The sequence below is a fragment of the Takifugu flavidus genome, chromosome 4 (assembly GCF_003711565.1).
Source record: "Takifugu flavidus isolate HTHZ2018 chromosome 4, ASM371156v2, whole genome shotgun sequence".
Taxonomy (NCBI): Eukaryota; Metazoa; Chordata; class Actinopteri; order Tetraodontiformes; family Tetraodontidae; genus Takifugu; species Takifugu flavidus.
Genome location: NC_079523.1, coordinates 554247 through 580256, shown reverse-complemented (window position 1 = coordinate 580256; position 26010 = coordinate 554247). Strand labels below are relative to the sequence as shown.

Below are 26010 nucleotides of genomic sequence, written 5' to 3'. Positions count from 1 at the left end.
TACTCGGTTCCGCCCTTTCTCGTCTTTTGAGGCGGAGCCATCAACAAACGCTACTGTTGAGTGCTGTAATGGGCTCTGAGAAATGTCAGACCTTGGTTCCAGGGTTCAAAGGTCCACATTTCTGCAACGTGATGTTGGGTTGTGACAACAACAGTGAGGCCAGATTAAGGTCTCGCATGTGTCAAAAAGGGGAGTGAGGTCTGGAACAGTATCAGTGAAACCGAACGTGGGACTTTTAGTGTGAGTGGTCTCAGCACTAGTTCAGCTTTTCACAGCTTCTGCTGCAGCAGCACAGGCCGTAAGCAGAGCGGGAATCCTCTGCTACTGGGTCCAGTCTTTTGGTGTAAAATGCCAACGGCCCGTCTCGATCCCCAAACATTTCTTATCTGGTGTGAGTGAGTTTAACAAATTGTGTGGATTTGGAACATGGGTACTGGCATGTTCCACAAGGTCATTCAATGGCCTAAATCTTGGACCATTCTCCACTTTCCTGTGTGTGCCTTTTCTCCAGGAAAACATGGGGTGTTGCATACTGCGTCTGGGGCTTCAATCAATATTCCTGATTTCAACATGTCTTATATCGCTGGCTGAATTCCTTTCTCTGTTTCTTTTCTTAACAGGTACTGACGCACTATTGGTACTCAGATTTCAGTTTAACTCGGTAGGGGGCTAGTCTTTGACTAGTCCCACATCTGTGGGTGAGGTGGACCACAGCCCAGAAGGAACTTTGTAATTGGATCCAATGTTTGTCTGCATATTTTTTGATTGGGGAAGTGAGACCACCTACAAAGGCCCGCTTCAGCTGTTGCTGATAGGGTCCGGCTTCATCATCATTACAAGGGATTCCTGAATTCTGTCTAAAAATGGGTTTCAGGCGGTCAAGGTGCTCTGATGGGTTTCATCATCTTTCTGACGCGTCTGGGAAATTTTGCATTGGGTGTGCTACTTCTACCATGGGGCAAACATCTGTGAACGGGTGAATAGTTTTTTTATGTTGCTCCAAGGCAATGAGGGATAAAATTATCTTGTTTTGCTTTTCTCGCACTTCTTGTCTCTTTTCAAATTAGACAGAGATGGAGGGGGTAGGAGGGTTGAAGAGTGGAGGCCGGCTGTGGTTTGGGTTTAGCTCCTTTCTTTGCTGCATTTCCTTCTGTTATTTGTGGGGGATCTTGTGCATGGGGAGGTGCGATAAGCTCCATTTGCTCCGGAAGTGGTGCATTCTCTTCAATCTTTATTTATATGGCACTTTTCATACGCTAGGTAGCACAAAGTGCCTCACAAAGGATAAAAACAGCAAAGAGAACAACAGAATTAAGAAAAGGACAGAGACACACACATGCATAAAACACACTTACACACACACCCACACACATAGGCAAGCTGAGACATGGCTGGGCACCGAGACCTGAGGCGAAGGAGACGCCACCTTGGAGGCCCACCAGGCCAAGGGAGGTCACGGTCCGTGACCACAGGTGGTACCGCCACAAAGACCACCCCGACCCGGACAGTCCGGAGGCTCCATACCAAAGCACAGAGCCCCCTAACACCCAGTCCATGGTCGACAATGGGACAGCACCTCCAGCGGTAGACCGGAAAACATCTCCAGCCTGGCAGGCCCCCATGAGGAAACACCATGAGGAGACACTGGAGCTAAAAACCGAAGGACTGAAACAGTAAATGGGATAAAAGGTATAAAAGCTAAAAGCTGAGGAACTAAGAATTGGAGTAGTAAAACAGTACTAAGACTACAACAGACTAAAACAGTAAATGGGATAAAAGGTGTAAAGACTAAAAACTGGGAATAAGAACTGAGGGAGTAAAACAGTACTAAGACTAAAACAGACTAAAACAGTAAATGGGATGAAAGGTGTAAAGACTAAAAACTGAGAGACTAAGAACTGAGGGAGTAAAACAGTAAAAGTGTCAAGTAAAATAAGGATAAGACATAAAATAAATTTAAATAATCAGAAAATCAATTAAAGGCTTGATTAAAAAAGGTGTGTCTTGAGCCTCTTTTTAAAAACCTCAGCAGTCTCTGCGGCCCTGAGGTTCTCCGGCAGGCTGTTCCACAGTCGGGGACCAGAATAACTGAAGGCCGCTTCCCCGTGCGTTTTAGAGCTTACATGTGGGATGGTTAAAAGGCCGGTGCCGGAGGACCTCAGAGTCCGCGAGGGTTGATAGAATAAAAGCAGGTCGGATAAATAAGTCGGGCCAAGACCATTAAGACATTTAAAAACTAGTAAAAGAACCTTAAAATCGATCCTGAAACGCACGGGTAGCCAATGCAGCGATTCTAAAACCGGTGTGATGTGCTCCCGCCCTCTGGTCCTCGTCAGCCCCGTGCAGCTGAGTGTTTTGTAATAATTGTAGGTTTATGATGCTCTTTTTTGAAGACCAGAGAGCAGGGCATTACAATAATCTAGACCACAAGAGATAAAAGCGTGCATCAGCACCTCCGTGCTGGCCTCCTCTGCCGCTGCCTCTGGGGGCTGTGGCTCCGGAGCAGGGGGGCGCCTTTTAGCAGCGTCTCATCTTCTGGGCGTATCAGGGCTGCTGCTGTTTTCTCCTTTCTGTTCTGAGCCTTTTCTTTCCTCTCCTTGTCTGAGGGTACTTTGTTCCAACCATTTCTCAGACAATTTATACTCTGCCTTGCGCTTGTCATGCTTCTCCTTCTTTTTGTCTATACTTAACAACTCGAGTTTCAGATGTGCCTGTAACTCCAGTATGTCTGCAGTGCAGAGTTTTCCTGAAAAATTAAACTTTCTTCTCCACCTTCTTGACTTATTGTTCCTGACCCCGTCACACAACCCTCCATAAACAGTGGCATTTTAACTTCTCACTACTGGGGTCTCTCAGAAAACTCTCTGGTACACAAATCGGAGGAAGGACACAGACACGCCCTTCTACTGTGCGCTACTCACACAGCGGTGCCAGTTTTCAGGGGCGGAAACCCATCCTTTTGTCCTCTGATCACCAGTACTTCGTTTTCTTCGAGCAAAAGAATAAAACACAGGGCTAGCAGAGTTATCCTATCAACTCTTTCAATGGCTTAGTCCTCCATTCACACACAAACACAATTTCCTATTTTCTTAACTTAATTACGACTAAGTTGTAACCTACTTAATTAATGGCTAAGTCTAACCAGGTCTCACCCTCTGAGGCAACAATTTGTTGCGAGGAGATGCGTCCGTCGGTCACCATCCAGCACTGGGAACAGTTCTAACCGCCTGGAACGAATTCACGTCCTCAGGTCTTTCTCTTATCCGTCCTCACGAGTCTTCGGTGTCGTTGCTGGCGTTGGATGATGTCTTCAGGATCGCGCCCTCGGGTTTGTGATCTCAAAAGAGATCGGGCTCGAAGGACGAAATTTTATGTGGGGGAGAAAGAAAGGGATCAGTTCCCCTCCCGCGCTGTTGCCTTCAGAGGAACGAGACGGAAGCTTCAGTTTACTTGCTGCGAGGGCAACCACACGTCTGCAGTGTAGCTACAGCGTGTGAGCCTTGAACAGTTTATTTTATACTAGCACACAAACATGTAAGGGTACAGTAAACGTATGCGTAAGCATCACATGATATAAAACAAAGCATGATATATACAAAAGGAACATATAAGAAAATGGGGGATGGAGTGTCACAGGATGGTCAGGTGTCCCCTGCTATCCTGAGGTGATAGAACATCAGTTAAAGCAGGTCAGGGTTCTGGTCAGGAGTGATAATAAGCGCTTACAGCATTGCTATATGAACAGTTTGAACCGAACAATTCTGAACACCGACAGCAGGGGGCAGTAAAACGGAGCCAATCATGAACGGACCCACGTTTCCCTCAAATTACGATAACAAATCATTCAAGTTTTAACCATGAAAATAAAGTAGCAACAGACAAAAACAATAAGTAACAGTGCCCTGAGTCCCAGCTGAAGCCGTTTAAAGTACAAATTAGCTGTTTATTCCTGCGTCAGATCCGTAAATAAAAGCTTCCCGTTTCCTGTCACATGACCAAAATCTCCAGTTTACACTCCTGTAAAATTCCAGAATGTTTGAAGTCAGACATGAGGTGAAGTTGGACTCATTTCAAAAGGAGCTCTGGCCCAGGGGGGTGCAGCCATCAGTGGCTGAGAGCTGGGAATATGAAATGGAATGTTTCAGGAATGATTACAACAACATCAGCTCCGGCTGCTGCGGAGCGTTCAAATACATCCGTAACCAACAGAACCTGTGGTGGACAATCGGACCCGTCAATCAGACCCAGGTGCCTGGTTCTCCAGACAACCCAAACCGCTCCTCTGGATCAGGTGTGCAGGCGTCAGTGGTGGACTGGTTAGAAGCTGCTGCCAGTTCACCAAAAGACAGGAGAGAATGATTCCAGCAGCTTCCAGCCTCAACCATCAAACATCACGTAGGTGCTCTGATCATTACAAATATTTCACCATTAAACATTTACACTATTTCATTAATAATTACCTTTATCAGCCTTCAACTTGAAGTAAACAACGACGGCTGCGATGGCAACAACAGCAGACCGACAATAAATCCAACTAGACCAATAACTCTAACGAGCACGCCCGTGGTCGACCCTGAAAGAGAGGGAGGAGTTAAAGAGGACGAGTCGTCTCCGTTTCTTTCTCTCTGTTTTCATCTTCTCTTCATTTCCTCTGAAATGTGAATTTAACCATTTCAGAGTTTAAAACCAGGCTGAGTTTCCTGATTAATTCCTGGTTTAATCAGTTGCTGCAGCACCACCATAAACACCACTGTTGTTTCTTCATCATCATCATCATCAGTCATTAAAACAACCTGTCAGCAACAGCATCATGACGGCCTGTGCCATAGCAACAGTCTATCAGCATCACTCACTGGACGACACTTTAATCTGTTTGACGTCTTTTCATCTTTGTTTGTTGCTCAAAATTAAGTTTTAGTTTGAATGTGTTCATTAATCTTTAATAATCCCACGATTAAATATTATAATTCTGTTTTCTGAGGAGTTCCCCACATAAAAGTAAATATTTTGTGTGGTGTTGTGTGTGTGTGGTGTGTGTGTGTGTGTGTGTGTGTGGTGTGTGTGGTGTGTGTGTGTGTGTGGTGTGTGTGGACCAGAATAAAATGACCGTTAGTGATTCAGGCTCATCAGAACTCAACGTTTCCGCCCTCTGACCGTTCTTCAGTCTATTTAATAAAATATGGTGGTCGACTGTATCAAAGGCGGCGGTCAGATCCAGCAGAACCAACACCGTGAGCTTTTTGTTATCTAAGTTGCACCTGATGTCATTTAAAATCTTTAAAATGGCTGTCTCTGTACTGTGGTTCATCCTAAAACCAGACTGATGCCTCTCTAAAATGTCCTTTGAGTTTAAAAAATCATTCACTTGGTTAAAAACGTTTAATAACGTTAAAAAGTTTTTCTAAGATTTTACTTAAAAACGGTAAGTTGGATACAGGCCGATAGTTATTTAAAACGCTGGGGTCTAGATTGCTCTTCTTCAGAAGGGGCTTCACCACCAGAGGAGGTGGGGAAGCCCCTTCTGGAGAGAGCAATTCACCATATATAGAAGATGTTCCTCAAAGATTCCATAAAATGTTTTAAAAGACGGTGTGGGAATTGGGTCTAAAAGGCCGGTTGTGGGCCTCACTGGGGAGAAAACTCGACCAAGTGTCCTCGCATCAACCAGGACAAAACTCTCCAGTGTCTCCTCAGGTGATGCAACGATCCAGGAGTGTTGGTGATTAACATTTGTTGGGATAAAAGACTGGATCTAATATCATCGATTTTACTCCTGAAGTGGTCTGCAAAGGTCTCCCAGAGGGTGTCAGTCGTTGTTGTGGGACACCTGTTAAAATTACCGTTGGTTAAAAGCTCAATTGTGTGGAATAGAAATTTGGGGTTGTTTTTATTGTTTAGATTAGTTTTTTGAAATGAGAAGTTCTTGCTTGCTTGATTGTGTTGTTGTAGGTTTTGAGGTGTTGATAAAATATTTCTTTGTGAATGGTCAGTTTGGATTTCCTCCACCTCCTCTCAGCACTCCTGCAGGTTCTTTTCAGTTTTCTAATTTCTTCATTTCTCCACGGTGGTGCACGTTTTGTTCTTACAGTTTTTGTGAAGAGTGGAGCCACAGAGTCCAGCGTTGACTTTAATTTATTAAAAGTGTCAACAATAAAACACGATGCTGGTAACATTTCTGCAGGAGTGCTCTGTAAGATCTGGATAAAATTTGCAGCCACTTCAGGAGTCAGGTAGCGTCTCCTCACCGTTCCCACAGGGGCCCCCTGCTGGTTAAAACTGGTGATGTTAAAAAACACACAAAAGTGGTCAGATATGGCCAGATCCACAACAGGGGACCCACCCACGGACAGGCCATAGGTCATGACCAGGTCCAGGGGACCCACCTACGGACAGGCCGTAGGTTATGACCAGGTCCAGGGGACCCACCTACACATCTATACATCTACACTCCTACAAATCTATACATCTACTCATCTACACATCTACACTCCTACAAATCTATACATCTACTCATCTATACATCTACACTCCTACAAATCTATACATCTACTCATCTACACATCTACACTCCTACAAATCTATACATCTACTCATCTACACATCTACACTCCTACAAATCTATACATCTACTCATCTATACATCTACACTCCTACAAATCTATACATCTACTCATCTACACATCTACACTCCTACAAATCTATTCATCTACTCATCTATACATCTAAACACATCGTGTTTCTGCACCTTTCACCTCTGTGGTGCAGCGGAGGCTTTGGCCAGCAGGGGGCGCTGTTGTCAGCGCGGACGTGGATTTAAAGCTTTTATCGGTTTATAGTTGGGATAAAGTCCGTCAGACACCAAAGATCAGCCTAATAAGGGCTCTAAACCATTCAGGGTCTTTATCAATCTCTCATCTCGTCCTAAAGCTGCTGTAAAAGTCTAAATATCAGTTTTATCTGTTTTGTTCTCATCACGAACACGACGGGAGATCACTGGCATTCATTTCTTCTCTTTTAAATTCCAACAGTAATCTTTTGCCATTGTAAGTTAATGTAATGTAAATGTGATGCCTTTTCATCTCTACTTCCTGGTGCCTTTGAGTCATTTCCAGGTGTTTGTGCTTGTCTTGGTGTTGTGTTTTATAGTGTTATCGGTTGTTGTTCTCCTTGTGATGAATATTGGCTCCACATACAAGACAGACGGGTCCGTCTACAGATCTAAACAGACATTCTGCCTCCTACCTGTTCAGAAAGGTCCTATTTTCTGCCTTTCCTTTAATCATTTTTCAGAGGGGTAGTGCCAGAATTAGCATTAGCATATAAGGTCGTGAAGAGAATTATTATATCTTGTTAGCATCTTTTATCTCGTTAGCATGTGTTATGCTATATGTTTTTGTTTTCTGTTACAGTTAGTTTAGAAGTTAGGGATAGTATATAATCTTTAGTAGGAATAAACATAAGGAAGTCAGTTGACCCTTCCTTGACATGAATGTTGTTTGGACGGTTGGGGCCAGGAGGAGACAGACGGAAAGTGGTAGACCCCCATCGTAAAATGTGACAGCATAGTTTACTGGTGTTGATAAGTTCCTTGGCAGGAATATGACCTCTGATCTGGCCATCTGGGGAAGATAATGGAGAAGAAGGACTGCACCAACACCAAGGAGGCTGGAAGAAGAAGATGAGGTCACCCAAGAAGAAGGACTGTCACAGCCCCTTTTCTCCAGTTCCCTCCTGTCCCAGTACTTTTCCACTGCCCTGCTCACATCACACCCTCTGATCACCACACCTGCTCTCAGTCACTGATCACACACCTGCTCTCAGTCACTGATCACACACCTGCCCTCACTCATCAATCAGCTCACCTACCAGTGTATATATTCTCCAGCCTCACACTCACTCAGTGCCAGATTGTTCTTCTGCTCTCATGCAAGACTTTCCAGCGTTGTTTCCCTGCCGGATTACCCGTTACCGACCCTGCCTGTCTTCGTTCTGCCTGCCTTGCCTGTTCCCCGGACAACCTACCAGCGTTCTGCCCCTGACTACGACTTCTGCCTCAGCGTCTCTGGTTCCTGTCGGTTCACCTGGTTTAGACTTCTCCGCCTGGCCCCGACTTCACTGCTGCTCGTCCCACTCCCCGAGCCTGCAACTCATAGACTTTGTGCGGGCCCAGAAGAACGGACTATTTCCTGTGTTTCCTGGTCTGCCTGAGTTCCTGTTTGCCCGTGTGTTATAAAAGTCATTACTACGGTCCAGCTTTCCAGAGTGCTGCTTTTGGGTCCTAAACTGCACCCGTCACAGTACAATCTGGCCAAACATGGACCCAGCACACTCGTCACCACCTCAGTCTCGTTTGGACCAAGTGGAGGGAAGGCTCCAACAATTCGAGGCCCAGCTAGCCTCCAATGCTGCGGAGGCTCGGGAGACAGCATCGGCCCTAGAGCAGGCATTAAGGTCAGTAGCCTCCCAGGTCCAACAGCTGGTGGTCTCAGTGTCGCAACCGGCCGCTCCAGCTCCTCCTCCTCCGGTTCCTGCTCCCCCACCAGGCACTGCTCCAGAGCCCCGGGTGGGAACCCCAGAGCGTTATTCTGGGGACCCAGAGGGCTGCAATCCGTTCCTCACGAACTGTTCAATCCTGTTCGCTCTGCAGCCCTACACCTTCGCCTCAGAGGCGGCGAGGGTCGCCTTTACCATCAATCACCTGACTGGCAGAGCACGCCTGTGGGGAACGGCAGAGTGGGAGAGGAGCACACCGGCCTGTTCCTCTTTCCAGGCCTTCTCTGCGGAACTTCGTAAGGTTTTTGGGCCTGTTTCTCTGGGCCCGGATGCCACCGGGGGACTCATGAGCGTGAAGCAGGGAAGTCGGTCCATTGCTGACTACGCTATCGACTTCCGTACCCGGGCCCGGCTTAGTGATTGGAACCCAGCAGCCCAGTGCGACGCCTTCCTCAATGGGCTAGCGCCATATATAAAGGATGCGTTGGTTCCCTTTGATCTTCCGCCCTCCCTTGATGGACTCATCAACCTGACTTCAAGGCTGGACAGGCGCGTCCAGGCAAGGAGAAGAGAGCTACGCCAGGGAGAGGCGGAGCACCGGTCGTCTGCCCGCCTGCGAGGATCTCCAGCCGCCTCCAACCTTCTCACAGGGCCCGCATCTGGGGGGGCCGAACCCATGCAGGTGAGACGCACCAGCCTGACTCCTGCGGAGCGAGAGCGACGACGACAGGGGAACCTCTGTCTCTACTGCGGACAGGCTGGGCACTTTGTCTCTCATTGCCCAGTAAAAGGAGAGGGCTCAGCAGTAGACAGGGGCGGACTGCTTAGCCGGACTCAAGACTCTGCCCCCTGCCCACGGCCATTGTTTCACGTCCGGCTTCTGTTGGCGGGGGGCTCTCACACCCTCGCCACCTTCATAGACTCCGGGGCTGATGTCAGCCTGATCGATGAGGAGCTCGCCGTCCAGCTGGGTATCGACCGGGTTCCGTTACCACATTCAGTTCCTGCCAGCGCCCTGGATGGCCATCTCCTAGGGACTGTCACTCACCAGACCACGCCCATCCACATGCTTCTGTCGGGCAACCACCACGAGACCATACAATTCCACGTCCTGAAGTCACCTCACCTCCCACTCATCCTTGGTTACCCCTGGCTCCGTCGTCACAACCCCCACATTGACTGGGCGACGGGTTCCATTCTGGGGTGGAGTTCCTCCTGTCACCAGGTCTGCCTTAATCAAGCTGCCGCGCCTCTATTATCAGTCGAATCCATTCCGGCCCCCGACCTGTCTGCGGTACCCTCCGAGTACCATGACTTCCGGGAGGTGTTCAGCAAGGCTAAGGCTACCTCCCTGCCCCCTCATCGACCCTACGACTGCGCCATAGACCTTCAGCCCGGCACCACGCCTCCCAAGGGTCGTCTCTACTCACTGTCTGCACCAGAAAGAGAGGCCATGGAGGTCTACATTAATGATGCTCTGGCTGCCGGGATTATCCGTCCCTCCTCATCGCCTGCTGGGGCAGGGTTCTTCTTTGTGGAGAAGGACAGGTCCCTGAGGCCCTGCATCGACTACAGGGGCCTCAATGAGATCACGGTCAAGAATCGATACCCTCTCCCACTCATCGCTTCAGCCTTTGAGCTGCTTCAGGGGGCCATGGTCTTCACCAAGTTGGATCTCCGCAATGCCTACCACCTAGTCCGGATCCGGGAGGGGGACGAGTGGAAGACCGCCTTCAACACACCCACTGGACACTATGAGTACCTGGTCATGCCTTTCGGCCTTACTAATGCCCCGGCCGTCTTCCAGGCACTCATTAATGACATTTTGAGGGACATGCTCAACAAGACTGTGTTTGTCTACCTGGACGACATCCTGATCTTCTCCCGTTCCAAGGAGGAACACGTGCATCATGTCCAGGCCGTCCTCCAACGCCTGCTGGAGAACTCGCTGTTTGTCAAGGCCGAGAAGTGTGAATTCCATGCTACCTCCGTCTCTTTCCTGGGATACATTATCGGTCAAGGCAGTGTAGAGATGGACCCCTCCAAGGTCTCTGCCGTCACCTCCTGGCCCGTCCCCGAGTCCCGGAGACAGCTGCAACGGTTCCTGGGATTCGCCAACTTCTACCGGAGGTTCATCCGGGGATACAGCACCGTGGCCGCTCCGCTCACTTCTCTCACCTCCTCCAAGGTACCCTTCCGTTGGTCCCAGGCTGCCGAGGAGGCATTCCAGAACCTCAAGGCCCGGTTCACCTCAGCTCCCATTCTCCTGGTTCCTGACCCTGAAAGGCACTTCGTAGTAGAGGTCGATGCTTCTGATGTGGGGATCGGCGCCGTTCTCTCTCAACGCTCTGCGGATGACCAGAAAATGCACCCCTGTGCCTTCTTCTCCTGACGTCTGTCTCCGGCAGAACAAAATTATGACATTGGGAACCGAGAACTGTTGGCAGTGAAACTGGCATTGGAGGAATGGCGTCACTGGTTAGAGGGGACTAAATTGCCCTTCCTGGTTTGGACGGACCACAAAAACCTGGAGTACATCCGGTCGGCTAGGAGACTGAACTCCCGTCAGGCCAGGTGGTCCCTGTTCTTTACCAGGTTCAACTTTTCCCTCTCCTATCGGCCGGGCTCCCGCAACGTCAAGCCTGACGCTCTATCTCGCCAGTTCCTGGGAACAGAAGACACTGCCCTCAACCCAGACACCATTCTCCCTGCTCCCTGCCTTGTGGCCTCTCTCACCTGGGAGGTGGAGGAGCGTGTAAAGGCTGCCCTGGAGAACCAACCTGGTCCCAGCTCCTGCCCTCCTGACCGCCTGTTTGTCCCGGACGGTCTGAGGTCTGACGTCCTACAATGGGCCCACGGCTCCCGGCTCACTTGCCACCCAGGGATTCAGCGCACTAAAGAGGTCCTGCAGCAGCGGTTCTGGTGGCCCACTTTAGAGGAGGACACCAGAGAGTTTGTCAACGCCTGCCCGATCTGCAGTCTGCACAAGTCCTCCCGCCAGGCCCCTGCCGGTTACCTGCAACCTCTGCCCCGTGCCATGCGGATCCACCCAACCTTCCATGTCTCCAGGATCAAGCCGGTTCGAGAGAGTCCGTTAATGCCTGCTTCTCAGCCGCCACCACCTCCACGGATTATTGATGGGGGTCCTGCCTTCACAGTTCGCCGCCTGCTGCGCTCCCGCCACCGTGGAAGGGGTCTTCAGTATCTCGTAGACTGGGAGGGATACGGCCCAGAGGAGAGGTCATGGGTCCCGGCCCGTCACATCCTGGATGCGCAGCTCATCCGCGAGTTCCATCACTGTCACCCTGACCAGCCCAAGATCCCCAATGCTGGTGGCGGTGCCAATTTAGAGACTCTGTCCTCCCTGTCATCCGAGGCTTCCAGCGACGAGGACGAAGAGGAAGCTGAGACGGAGGCCTCTGAAGAATTTTAGCCCTCCTCCAGGCCCCCTCCACCCACCCGGCTCAGCTTGGCCTTTGTTTTTGGGACGTCAGGGGCCGTCCCTTGAGAGGGGGGTTCTGTCACAGCCCCTTTTCTCCAGTTCCCTCCTGTCCCAGTACTTTTCCACTGCCCTGCTCACACCACACCCTCTGATCACCACACCTGCTCTCAGTCACTGATCACACACCTGCTCTCAGTCACTGATCACACACCTGCTCTCAGTCACTGATCACACACCTGCCCTCACTCATCAATCAGCTCACCTACCAGTGTATATATTCTCCAGCCTCACACTCACTCAGTGCCAGATTGTTCTTCTGCTCTCATGCAAGACTTTCCAGCGTTGTTTCCCTGCCGGATTACCCGTTACCGACCCTGCCTGTCTTCGTTCTGCCTGCCTTGCCTGTTCCCCGGACAACCTACCAGCGTTCTGCCCCTGACTACGACTTCTGCCTCAGCGTCTCTGGTTCCTGTCGGTTCACCTGGTTTAGACTTCTCCGCCCGGCCCCGACTTCGCTGCTGCTCGTCCCACTCCCCGAGCCTGCAACTCATAGACTTTGTGCGGGCCCAGAAGAACGGACTATTTCCTGTGTTTCCTGGTCTGCCTGAGTTCCTGTTTGCCCGTGTGTTAATAAAAGTCATTACTACGGTCCAGCTTTCCAGAGTGCTGCTTTTGGGTCCTAAACTGCACCCGTCACAAGGACTGGATTGGACTGACTTAGCATCAATAATTTACATATGTTTTTCTGTAAAAGACTAGGTCAAGGGATAGTTAGGTTGTCAGACTTCATGCCCTGACAATAACTCTGTTGTTTGTAGGGTTATGAACTGGCCCAGAGCTCTGTAATATTTGTATCTTGAATTGATTCTATTTGCTAAATACATTTTGAAATTGGCATTTGTTTACTTGAAGTCTTCATTTAAAGAACACGCGGATTGGCAGTGACACACGAGAGGTATTGCAATCCAACAGTCGCAAGGACTACTTCCTCTCTCTTGGTGGTTGGCAAGCCACAAATTGGTGCATTACCACCAGCAGCTGATGTGGAGTGTGGATTTTCACACCAAAACACCATCAGAGAATTCTGGTATTTGTAGTATTAGCACATGCGCTTTAACAATACCGATGGGCCAGCTCTAATAGTCAATTAGTATGGCTTTGCGGGTCAAATATTATTACATTGCAGGCCAAATTTGGCCCACGGGCCAGAGTTTAACACCTATGTATTAGATGATCAATTATATTTAGAAATAGCGAAATTAATTACAGGAAGACAAAAGTGTAGAGTTTAATTAGAGTTTAATTACATAAAATAGGAAAACAATTATGGTCTCTGGTCTTAGAATTGCCTCATTTATGGTTGTCATGGCAACGTGGGGACGTCATCAAGAACGTGTTCTAATCAGTGTTGGCCGATATTTAAATATTGTGATTAACAATGAAACAAGTGTTGAAAGAGGAGCAGATCAAGAGTCCAGGAGGAGGAAAATTCTGGCATCATGGGAGGGTGTGTGAGTGTGTGCCTCCATTTCCTCGATGGCATCTTTCACCACTCCCATCTGGGCACCAACGAAGAGGATCACTGAACCCTTTAAATCTCTGTACTGTCTGAGATATGTGATATATTAAAACGGTTTAAATGAAGGTTAGAGTGTTTTATTGGCGACAGTCACGATTTTATCTTCACTTGAGCGACACATCAGGCCAGTAGCTCGTTGAGGAGCGTTAGCTAGCTGCCGTTTCTAGATCCGTCTGAAGTGATCTTTACCTTTGACTCGGTCTCTGACCGACTGGATCGAGTTCTGCAGATTTTGTAAAGGGACACAAACACTTCCAACACAAACGTCTGAACTAATCTTCAAAGTTTGAAACTGAACGTGCTGCGTGTTGTGGAACCAACCGCAGCGCAGCAGCGGGGGACACTTTTAGAAGACGGACCCACAGCTACTTCCAGCCCGACCCCCTCATGCAGCCGCACCAGGAGCTTCATAGTTTTGGAATCTTGAAACTTTCATGTGCTGTCGGACAAATGTGATGCTTTTGTGTTACTGACCATTTTAAAGGTTGGAAAATAGATTAAAACGTAGATATGAACTCATAAATATAATGTCGGGATGTTGAACGAGGTGTTCAGAGTGAAGGAACCAACACAAACTGATTCTATTATTTTATGAGGGACTCTGGACCAGCAGGTTCTGGTTCTGGTCTCTCTCAGTCTGGCACATCTCCTTTATGGCTCCATGTTTGTGATTGTTGTATCTTCAGATATGAATCTGAAGTGTAATAACAGTGTAAAAACCTTCCACTCTCTCTTGACCGGACAAATAAGACATTTCATTTAATGAATAGATTTTATTACATAAAAAAAACAGCAGATATATTTTCATGAAAACAGCATTTGAATGAAAGGTGGCAGAGAGCAGAATATATCCTATATTTCTAGATTCTCAATTGGAAAATTATGACCAGAATTTTCCATATATGATTTTAAACCTTTATCATGGATCAGTTCCTTGATTTAGCCTTTCAAAATTATATATTACACCTGATTTAATGTATTTAACTGACTTCCGTAAGTTTTTACCTTTCAACCTGCTCCATCACTTTGGTTCACAATCTTGGGATTTAAGGCTTCAGTTTCTTTCAAACTGTAATTAATTCGCCTTCTTAAACAAACTGAACAATAATTATTCAAATTAAGGAGATTAAAAAAATAACAGAATTTTCTGGATAGAAGGTGAAACATCTTCAAAAGAGAACAAAAACAGTCCAGTTGACACAGAAAACTACCTTGAATAGAAATAATAAAGTTAACCAGTGGACTTTATGATTAAAAAAACAGTAAAAATGTATTTTAAAAAGAAAAAAGTACAAACTCTAACTAAATAAAGCAAAAACTGAAATGGATCATTTTCATATTGGCTGCATTTCCAGTAATTCTGAACACCGACAGCAGGGGGCAGTAAAACAGAGCCGATCATGAACGGACCCACGTTTCCCTCAAATTACGATTATTAACAAATCATTCAACTTTTAACCATGAAAATAAAGTAGCAACAGACAACAAACAATAGGTAACAGTGCCATGAGTCCCAGCTGAAGCCGTTTAAAGTATAAATTAGCTGTTTATTCCTGCGTCAAATTCGTAAATAAAAGCTTCCTGTTTCCTGTCACATGACCAGAATCTCCTGTAAAATTCCAGAATGTTTGAAGAAGTCAGACATGAGGTGAAGTTGGACTCATTTTCAAAAGGAGCTCTGGCCCAGGTGGGTGCAGCCCATCAGTGGCTGAGAGCTGGGAATATGAAATGGGAATGTTTTCAGGAATGATTACAGCAACATCAGCTCCGGCTGCTGCGGAGCGTTCAAATACATCTGTAACCAACAGAACCTGTGGTGGACAATCGGACCCGTCAATCAGACCCAGGTGCCTATTTCTTCAGATGATGCAACTCCTCTGGAGCAGGTGTGCAGGCGTCAGCGGTGGACTGGTTAGAAGCTGCTGCCAGTTCACCTAAAGACAGGAGAAAATGATTCCAGCAGCTTCCAGCCTCAACCATCAAACATCACGTAGGTGCTCTGATCATTACAAGTATTTCACCATTAAACATTTACACTATTTCATTAATAATTACCTTTAACGGCCTTAAACTTGAAGTAAAAAACGACGGCTGCGATGGCAACAAGCACAACCAGCATAACTAGAACGCCAATAGCAGCATCACGCCCCGTGGTCGACCCTGAAAGAGAGGGAGGAGTTAAAGAGGACGAGTCGTCTCCGTTTCTTTCTCTCTGTTTTCATCTTCTCTTCATTTCCTCTGAAAATGTGAATTTTAACCATTTCAGAGTTTAAAACCAGGCTGAGTTTCCTGATTAATTCCTGGTTTAATCAGTTGCTGCAGGTCTGATGGGCTGTTAAAGTGATGACGTCATCACCTGGCGGCCTAAGCTGATTGGCTGAAACTCACCTGACGGGAGGAGTTAAAGGCACCTTTAAAGCTCCTGTGAGCACCTGAGCTGCTGCATCAGGAGACCTTCATCACCATGGAGACACCAGGTCAGCGCCACCATAAACACCACTGTTGTTTCTTCATCATCATCATCATCATCATCATCATCAGTCATTAAAACAACCTGTCAGCAACAGCATCATGACGACCGTAGCTACAGGCCTGTTGCCATAGCAACAGTCTATCAGCATCACTCACTGGACGACACTTTAATCTGTTTGACGTCTTTTCATCTTTTGTTTGTTGCTCAAAATTAAGTTTTAGTTTGAATGTGTGTTGATTAATCTTTAATAATCCCACAATTAAATATTATAATTCTGTTTTCTGAGGAGTTTCCCCACATAAAAGTAAATATTTTATGTGTGTGTGCGTGTGAGAGACTGTACAAACTCACCAGCGTCTGGAGTTTGACCTGTGGACCAGAATAAAATGACCGTTAGTGATTCAGGCTCATCAGAACTCAACGTTTCCGCCCTCTGACCCGTTAATATAAAACATTTCCCACAACGACCACGATCATGAAGAAATTAACCGAGTTTAATCACTTTTACCAAAATCCCATCTGACCTGTCCTGTAATTAAATTAAATTAAATTCCCCTCATTTCTCTGCAGCGCCCCCTGCTGGCCACCGCAGCAGAGACTCTGAACAATGTTGGATTCTGCTGAATTCTCTGGATTTTGGTGAAAACTGGATCATTTGAGATGATGTCACACAAGCTTTGATATCACTCATTAACAGGCCAATTTATAATCTGACTAATCTGTCGTTAATAAGCACAATAAGTGTTAAATATGAGGATCAGAGGAGGAACACAGCAGCCGTTGTCACGCTGGTGCTCGTCTGACCGCGTCATCGTTAGAAAGCTCTAATCTCCCTCCAGGCTCGTCGTGGGTGCTGATCCGAGGACCATCGGGTCCAGAGACACTTCTGAGAGACTTCATGGAACCAGAACGTGTGGAGGATCCTGGCAGAGCTGCACCGGTCAGGTGAGTCCAGTCACGTCTGACCGGTACCAGCAGAGCATGCATCACCTGACTGGGACTCACAGGTGTGTCATCACGCTATGATGTCACATCCTGTCTGCTGCGCTGCAGCTTCCTGTGCAGTCTGATGGAATTTTACTGCCGTTTGTAAACAGTTTAAAGTATTAAAATAATTACAAATATTAATTATTAGTAGCTGTAGTGTAAATCCATAACTCACCAATGGGAACGAAGGTAGTTGAGTTAATCTGGTGACAAAACTCCTCCTGTGTGACCACACAGCTGTAGTTGCCGCTGCTGCTCACGTTGGCTCTGACAGTGACGTAGAAGAGTCCGTCTCTCTCTTCAGACTCTGTCTCCTGAGCAGGAAGGACACGTCCAGAGCTGTTCTGAACCTGGACGGCAGGTCTGGTATGAGCTCCTTTAACCTCACACTCCAGCAGCGCCCAGTCTGGTCCTCCATCAACGATCCGGATCAGCGGTTCTGGACAGGCACCTGTGAGCATCCACAGTCACAAATGGGTCATTAAAGAAAATCAAAATGGAAAGATGATCTTTGAGGGGAAATTAAGGGCTTTTAATTGTTTAAATGTAGGAGAAAACTCCAAATTTCAGGTTTTTTTAAAATGATTATTTAAAATCCTGTTCAACATTAATTCACACCTAATAAAAGATAAAAGTAAAAACCTTAAACTCTTGCATTGATTAAAATAGAAAACATTAAAATGAATTTGCAATTAAAATGGTTGAAATGGTGAAAATATCACATTTAATTCCCCTTTTATCACATTAACAAACGCATCAAACAATCTCATCTGTTTGTCTGTGTAAAAACAGGAAAACTTCATTTAATCCGACCTTTTTCCAGGATTCCTGCACTCACCTTTCCCGGTGGTCGAACTTTTAATGTTTTAAGGAGTGGAGGTTGCAGGCGACCTGATGTCTACACCAAACATGCATTAACTAAAATAAAGTGTATTTTCTCGTTGATTGTAAAGGTTAAAATAGACCAATTCTATCGGTTTTAAAAGTCCAGGTACCCTTGTTAGCAGACCTGCAACTGTAACCTGGAGATTTACGACATCATCACCGTGGCGCCGAAACTTTACGGCAGTTCTCGGTCAGCGTAGCACTAGCTAGCCTGCATAGCTACTGATAACACGGATTTGTGCTCCCTTAAAAAGACATTTATGCAGATAGGACACTTAACTTTGAAGTGAACACTCACATGATTGAACGCATTAATTCTGGATCTTAACCATCATTTAAATGCGTTGATTAAAGTCAATTTCGCCTTTCGTTTAGTTTTAGCAGCGCTCGTCAAACTTTCTGAAAGTCCAGAGTTTCGTTATTGAAGCCTCGACAAAATGTTGGACCATTAAATCATTATGGATGGAATTGGCAAACTGCCCGGAAGTAAACGAACCAATCAGCATCGTCCAGCAGCCTTAACTGACACTTTTACTGGACTTTTATCCGCCTCAGCCAATCACAGAAGAGCCCCGCTGGCCCAAGGCCACGTGGGCCTTATTGACAGTTTCTCTTATCCAATGAGAAGCCAGCGCGGTGAAACCAAGGCGAGGCCGAGGCCGCTAAATGTACCTGTTTGACCATATATGGTAATGACAGTTTTCGGCCTTTTCGTTGTCGAGGGCCTCTTAGAAATCAATTAAACTTTATTCTGCCTTTACAGAGACTTTATGGGAAGCTTTTACAGGTGTAAATCTTTTTTTCAGTATTTTAAAGTATTTGGAAATCCACTTTAAGTGCCGTAGACGCGCTTTTCTGACTAAAAACGTATTAAATGCACTAATTTAATGACTTTAGAGAAGTTTTATGGAACTCTGTGGACGCCTGCTGGAGGGAACGTGTACTGCAAATCCCCAAATATCTCCGCGCAGCTTCGGCCCGAAGATGTGAAACTTGGGGCCAATATTTTACAAAACTTCCTTCATGCATCCTGCTAATTTCAGCCCGATGACCCACATCAGCGCTGATAAAACAGCGGTGAAATATGAATTTAAATCGGAAACCTACAAAATCACCTTAGAAATTTTCATTTTGATTGCTCAAAATTGCACAGACTCAAAGTTTAAAATAAGATTAAGAGACCTCATGAAACCTCATGACTGTTGGCATTATAACAACATAATAAATCCTGCTTCATTCATCACATTTTTCATGATATACACTTATTGAATCAGAGTGATATTAAGAAGCTGAAATGTTCACATTTAAGATGAACATCATGAGGTTAAGATGCGCTCTGAAAGGCAAAAACACAAAGGACAGAATGTTAGAAATTGTGTCTGAAATTAGCAACTTTACACACAGGTGACATTTAGAAAAAAAGAGCATTAATATTGTCATTTAGACACATTTAAAGTCGTAACGAAACAACATTGTGACATCTGTTTCACAGATCAGACTGTTTTATAGAAGCGTTGTGTTGTGATTTAATTCTATATTTCAGCTTCTGCTCATCTCCACATGTTTGTAGCGTGATGTTTGTTCCAATCTCCAGTGTAAATATGTAAATGTTGCTTTGTGTGTGCAGACTGTTGCATTTGTCTTCTGCTCCCGTCGGATTAGATGCAACTTCGGAACATTAAATCCTCTTTGACTCTATTTAATTTCCTTTTGTCGTATTTATATTATCTTCGCTCGCAGGTATTTGAACTACCTGTCCGGAAGGGGCGTGCAACATCACTCTCACACCTTCACACCTGAGCCGGAGCTGCTGCTGCTCCGGGGTCACTGCGACTATGACGGGCTCTGGGGGACCTGCAGGGCCCCCTGGCACCAGCCCAGGTCCCCGGAGACGGAGCCAGGTTGCTTAACAGGCGGAAGTTCGAGTCCCGCAAATGATCTGAAAGCTTCTGCAGGATGGAGACGCCGCCCACGCACACGCACGCACACACGCACCCGTCTGCAGGAGCTATGACGCAGCATCTAAAGTCCTCACCAGCCTCGAGCTCGGGAACAGCTTTGATCCGAACGCTACAAACTCTAATCACTATATTGATCCGTGCGAGGCGGGAGATGCTGAGGCGCGTGAGCAGCCGCCTCCTGCACGCGGAACCTCCAACACCTCCCATCAGATATATAATCAATCATCAATAATCTATCAAAGCCGCCTCCACGGTGGGTTCTCACCTGCCGACGTCAATTCTGAACACCGACAGCAGGGGGCAGTAAAACGGAGCCGATCATGAACGGACCCATTTCCCTCAAATTACGATTATTAAAAAATTACTCAACTTTTAACCATGAAAATAAAGTAGCAACAGACAAACAATAAGTAACAGTGCCCTGAGTCCCAGCTGAAGCCGTTTAAAGTATAAATTAGCTGTTTATTCCTGCGTCAGATCATAAAAAAAAGCTTCCCGTTTCCTGTCACATGACCAAAATCTCCAGATTGTTTGAAGTCAGTCATGAGGTGAAGTTGGACTCATTTTCAAAAGGAGCTCTGGCCCAGGTGGGTGCAGCCATCAGTGGCTGAGAGCTGGGAATATGAAATGGGAATGTTTTCAGGAATGATTACAGCAACATCAGCTCCGGCTGCTGCGGAGCGTTCAAATACATCCGTAACCAACAGAACCTGTGGTGGACAATCGGACCCGTCAATCAGGCCCAGGTGCCTGGTTCTCCAGACAACCCAACCGCTCCTCTGGAGCAGGTGTGCAGGCGTCAGCGGTGAACTGGTCAGAAGCTTCTGCCAGTTCACCAAAAGACAGGAGAGATCACAGCACTTCATTAGAACCAGCACCTCTTCTGTCTGGTTCTGATGCTGCTGAAGAAACAAAAAAGGCAAATTAACGACACCGTCGGCTTCTCTGTGGTGGCGGAAGAGCAACAAAATGATTCCAGCAGCTTCCAGCCTCAACCATCAAACATCACGTAGGTGTAATTATTACCTTTGGGACGGCAACGCTTTAGGAGAACGAAGACTAGACCGACAACCAGCACAACTAGAAAGACATTAACTCCAACTACACTGACAATAACTCCATCACGCACGCCCGTGGACGACCCCGAAAGAGAGGGAGGAGTTAAAGAGGACGAGTCGTCTCCGTTTCTTTCTCTGTTTTCATCTTCTCTTCATTTCCTCTGAAAATGTGAATTTTAACCATGTCAGAGTTTAAAACCAGGCTGAGTTTCCTGATTAATTCCTGGTTTAATCAGTTGCTGCAGGTCTGATGGGCTGTTAAAGTGATGACGTCATCACCTGGAGGCCTCAGCTGATTGGCTGAAACTCACCTGACGGGAGGAGTTAAAGGCACCTTTAAAGCTCCTGTGAGCACCTGAGCTGCTGCATCAGGAGACCTTCATCACCATGGAGACACCAGGTCAGCGCCACCATAAACACCACTGTTGTTTCTTCATCATCATCATCATCATCATCATCATCAGTCATTAAAACAACCTGTCAGCAACAGCATCATGACGGCCTGTTGCCATAGCAACAGTCTATCAGCATCACTCACTGGACGACACTTTAATCTGTTTGACGTCTTTTCATCTTTTGTTCGTTGCTCAAAATTAAGTTTTAGTTTGAATGTGTTCATTAATCTTTAATAATCCCACGATTAAATATTATAATTCTGTTTTCTGAGGAGTTTCCCCACATAAAAATAGATGTTTTGTGTGTGTGTGTTGTGTGTGTGGTGTGTGTGTGTTGTGTGTGTGTGTGTGTGTGGTGTGTGGACCAGAATAAAATGACCGTTAGTGATTCAGGCTCATCAGAACTCAACGTTTCCGCCCTCTGACCCGTTAATATAAAACATTTCCCAACAACGACCACGATCATGAAGAAATTAACCGAGTTTAATCACTTTTACCAAAATCCCATCTGACCTGTCCTGTAATTAAATTAAATTAAATTCCCCTCATGTTCTCTGCAGCGCCCCCTGCTGGCCACCACAGCAGAGACTCTGAACAATGTTGGATTCTGCTGAATTCTCTGGATTTTAGTGAAAACTGGATCATTTGAGATGATGTCACACAAGCTTTGATATCACTCATTAACAGGCCAATTTATAATCTGACTAATCTGTCGTTAATAAGCACAATAAGTGTTAAACATGAGGATCAGAGGAGGAACACAGCAGCCGTTGTCACGCTGGTGCTCGTCTGACCGCGTCATCGTTAGAAAGCTCTAATCTCCCTCCAGGCTCGTCGTGGGTGCTGATCCGAGGACCATCGGGTCCAGAGACACTTCTGAGAGACTTCATGGAACCAGAACGTGTGGAGGATCCTGGCAGAGCTGCACCGGTCAGGTGAGTCCAGTCACGTCTGACCGGTACCAGCAGAGCAGCTGCATCACCTGACTGGGACTCACAGGTGTGTCATCACGCTATGATGTCACATCCTGTCTGCTGCGCTGCAGCTTCCTGTGCAGTCTGATGGAATTTTACTGCCGTTTGTAAACAGTTTAAAGTATTAAAATAATTACAAATATTAATTATTAGTAGCTGTAGTGTAAATCCATAACTCACCAATGGGAACGAAGGTAGTTGAGCTAATCTGGTGACACAACTCCTCCTGTGTGACCACACAGCTGTAGCGGTCGCTCCTGCTCACGATGGCGCTGACAGTGACGTAGAAGCGTCCGTCTCTCTCTTCAGACTTTGTCTCCAGAGCAGGAAGGACACGTCCAGAGCTGTCCTGAACCTGGACGGCAGGTCTGGGATGAGCTCCTTCTACCTCACACTCCAGCAGCGCCCGATCTGGTCCTCCATCAACTGTCCTGATATTTGGTTTAGGACAGGCACCTGTGAGCATCCACAGTCACAAATGGGTCATTAAAGAAAATCAAAATGGAAAGATGATCTTTGAGGGGAAATTAAGGGCTTTTAATTGTTTAAATGTAGGAGAAAACTCCAAATTTCAGGTTTTTTAAAGTGATTATTTAAAATCCTGTTCAACATCATTTGACACCTGAATAAAAGTAAAAACCTTAAACTCTTAATTGATTAAAATAGAAAACATTAAAATGAAGTTCCAATTAAAATGGTTGAAATGGTCAAAATATCACATTTAATTCCCCTTTTATCACATTAACAAACGCGTCAAACAATCTCATCTGTTTGTCTGTGTAAAAACAGGAAAACTTCATTTAATCCGACCTTTTTCCAGGATTCCTGCACTCACCTTCTCCCGGTGGTCGAACTTTTAAGATGCACTCTGAAAGGCAAAAACACAAAGGACAGAATGTTAGAAATTGTGTCTGAAATTAGCAACTTTACACACAGGTGACATTTAGAAAAAAAGAGCATTAATATTGTCATTTAGACACATTTAAAGTCGTAAGGAAACAACATTGTGACATCTGTTTCACAGATCAGACTGTTTCATAGAAGCGTTGTGTTGTGATTTAATTCTATATTTCAGCTTCTGCTCATCTCCACATGTTTGTAGCGTGATGTTTGTTCCAATCTCCAGTGTAAATATGTAAATGTTGCTTTGTGTGTGCAGACTGTTGCATTTGTCTTCTGCTCCCGTCAGATTAGATGCAACTTCGGAACATTAAATCCTCTTTGACTCTATTTAATTTCCTTTTGTCGTATTTATATTATCTATTTGAACCTACCTGTCCGGAAGGGGCGTGGCTTAACTACGGTTTAACCACAGATGAATTATTGCTTCACTAAAGGATCCTAACCAGTCTCGGGCACTGATATAATGTCTGTTCTAGTCCATAAATGTGGCCCATCCTCAGCTCTTTCACGCTTTTACCACCAGCGTTCAGCCGCTGACGTCACGCTGGCGCCAGTGTCACCTGTGGAAACACCTTCCTGTGTGTTGGGTGGAGAAACTCACCCACCACAAGGGAAATCTCAGATCGTGGGACTGGAGCAGAATGTGGAAATGTGCAGGTGTAAATCCCGCTGTCGCGCACTTCGGCCTTTTTGATCCTGATCGACGCGTTTCCCAAATCCAGAGCTTCTGGAAAATGAGCGACTCGTCCAGTGAACTGGGGGCTCTGGCCGCTCAGGCCGCTCCCATAGGTGCTGCCCCGGCTGTAGAGGAAGACGTCCACGAAGTCGTCTTTCTTCCCAGTCGAACACTTGGTCCCTGACGCTGCCGGAAGCGGAGCAGTTTAACACGACCTCGCTGTCTTCCTTCACCACCATCGTGATGCGCGTCGGCTCTGGAGGATCAAACAGCAACGTCACTCTCACACCTTCACACCTGAGCCGGAGCTGCTGCTGCTCCGGGGTCACTGCGACTATGACGGGCTCTGGGGGACCTGCAGGGCTGCTGCAGCATCTAAAGTCCTCACCAGCCTCGAGCTCGGGAACAGCTTTGATCCGAACGCTACAAACTCTAATCACTATATTGATCCGTGCGAGGCGGGAGATGCTGAGGCGCGTGAGCAGCCGCCTCCCGCACGCGGAACCTCCAACTCCTCCCATCATTATAATTGTTGACATGTGATCTCATACGTCACTGCACTGTTCTGTGTAAATGTGGGTTTGTCAATAAAGTTTCCGTTGGTTCCGGTCCAATGGTGACTGAGTGATAGGTGTGATTTCTTCCTCCGTCGAGAATACTAATAACGCAAGTTACTCCTCGCAATGACTGCGCCACAAGTGCCAACAGGTTATGGGCCCAGGCGAAACGTTTACATACACTTGTAAAGAACATAATGTCATGGCTGTCTTGAGTTTCCAGTTATTTCTACAAATCTGATTTTTCTCTGATAGAATGATTGGAACAGATGCTTCTTTGTCACAAAAAACAATCATGAAGTTTGATTCTTTTATGACTTTATTATGGGTAAACTGAAAATGTGACCAAATCTGCTGGGTCAAAAATATACATACAGCAATGCTAATATTTGGTTACATGACCCTTGGCCATTTCTACTTCAATTAGGTGCTTTTGGTAGCCATCCTCAAGCTTCTGGTTGAATCTTTGACCACTCCTCTTGACAGAATTGGTGCAGTTCAGTTAAATTTGTTGGCTTTCTGACATGGACTTGTTTCTTCAGCATTGTCCACATGTTCTCAATGGGGTTTAAGTCAGGACTTTGGGAAGGCCATTCTAAAACCTTAATTCTAGCCTGATTTAGCCATTCCATTACCACTTTTGATGTGTTTTTGGGTCATTGTCCTGTTGGAACACCCAACTGCGCCCAAGACCCAACCTTCGGGCTGATGACTTTAGGTTTTCTTGAATAATTTGAAGGTACTCCTCCTTCTTCATTGTCCCATTGACTCTCTGTAAATCATGCATAATACTACCACCACGTGCTTGATGGTAGGCATGGTGTTCTTGGGGTTAAAGGCCTCACCTTTTCTCCTCCAAACATATTGCTGGGCATTGTGGCCAAACAGCTCATTTTTGTTTCATCTGACCACAGAACTTTCCTCCAGAAGGTCTTATCTTTGTCCATGTGATCAGCAGCAAACTTTAGTCGAGCCTTAAGGTGCCTCTTTTGGAGCCAGGGCTTCCTTCTTGCACGGCAGCCATGGCGATGCAAAACACGCTTGACTGTGGACACTGACACCTGTGTTCCAGCAGCTTCTAATTCTTGGCAGTTCTGCTTTTTGGTGCTCCTGGGTTGACTCTTCACCCTCCTGACCAGTTTTCTCTCAGCAGCAGGTGACAGCTTGCATTTTCTTCCTGATCGTGGCAGTGACAAAACAGCGCCATGCACTTTATACTTCCAAACAGTTGTTTGCACTGTTGCTCTTGGAACCTACAGCTGCTTTGAAATGGCTCCAAGTGACTTTCCTGACTTGTTCAAGTCAATGATTCTCTTTTTCAGATCTGTGCTGAGCTCCTTTGACTTTCCCATTGTAGCGTTTGTGGGTGTTTTTATCCAATGAGCCCTTTTTAAATGGCCTCAGAGAAGTCACCAGCTGTAGTCACTCATGATCACTCACGAGAAGTTAAGAGGCCATGCTATGAAGCTCATGTCATTGACACAACTTTCTAAGTCTCCAAAATTGCTCATTCATGTTGCTGTATGTATATTTTTGACCCAGCAGATTTGGTCACACTTTCAGTTTACCCATAATAAAATCATAAAAGAACCAAACTTCATGATTGTTTTTTGTGACAAAGAAGGAT

At 46.3% G+C, this 26010-nt stretch overlaps 1 protein-coding gene and 2 long non-coding RNA genes across 3 annotated transcripts in view; 1 reads left to right on the top strand and 2 right to left on the bottom strand.

Annotated features, from left to right (window-relative positions):
- LOC130523864 (hemicentin-2-like) overlaps positions 1–26010 on the bottom strand; it is a 174734-nt gene that overhangs the window by 86246 nt on the left and 62478 nt on the right. The window contains exons 9-10 of the mRNA XM_057029467.1: positions 22428–22703; positions 17150–17425 (exon numbers count right to left, since the gene is read on the bottom strand). Of these exons, the coding sequence (XP_056885447.1) occupies positions 17150–17425; positions 22428–22703 (552 nt within the window). The remainder of the gene's footprint in view (positions 1–17149; positions 17426–22427; positions 22704–26010) is intronic.
- Positions 20420–21121, bottom strand: LOC130523874 (uncharacterized). Its single transcript, XR_008950036.1, has 3 exons — positions 20847–21121; positions 20531–20644; positions 20420–20434 (listed from the first exon to the last, which is right to left on the bottom strand). It is a non-coding gene; the product is annotated as an uncharacterized LOC130523874 (long non-coding RNA).
- LOC130523868 (uncharacterized) lies at positions 20620–21279 on the top strand. Its single transcript, XR_008950030.1, has 2 exons — positions 20620–20829; positions 21115–21279. It is a non-coding gene; the product is annotated as an uncharacterized LOC130523868 (long non-coding RNA).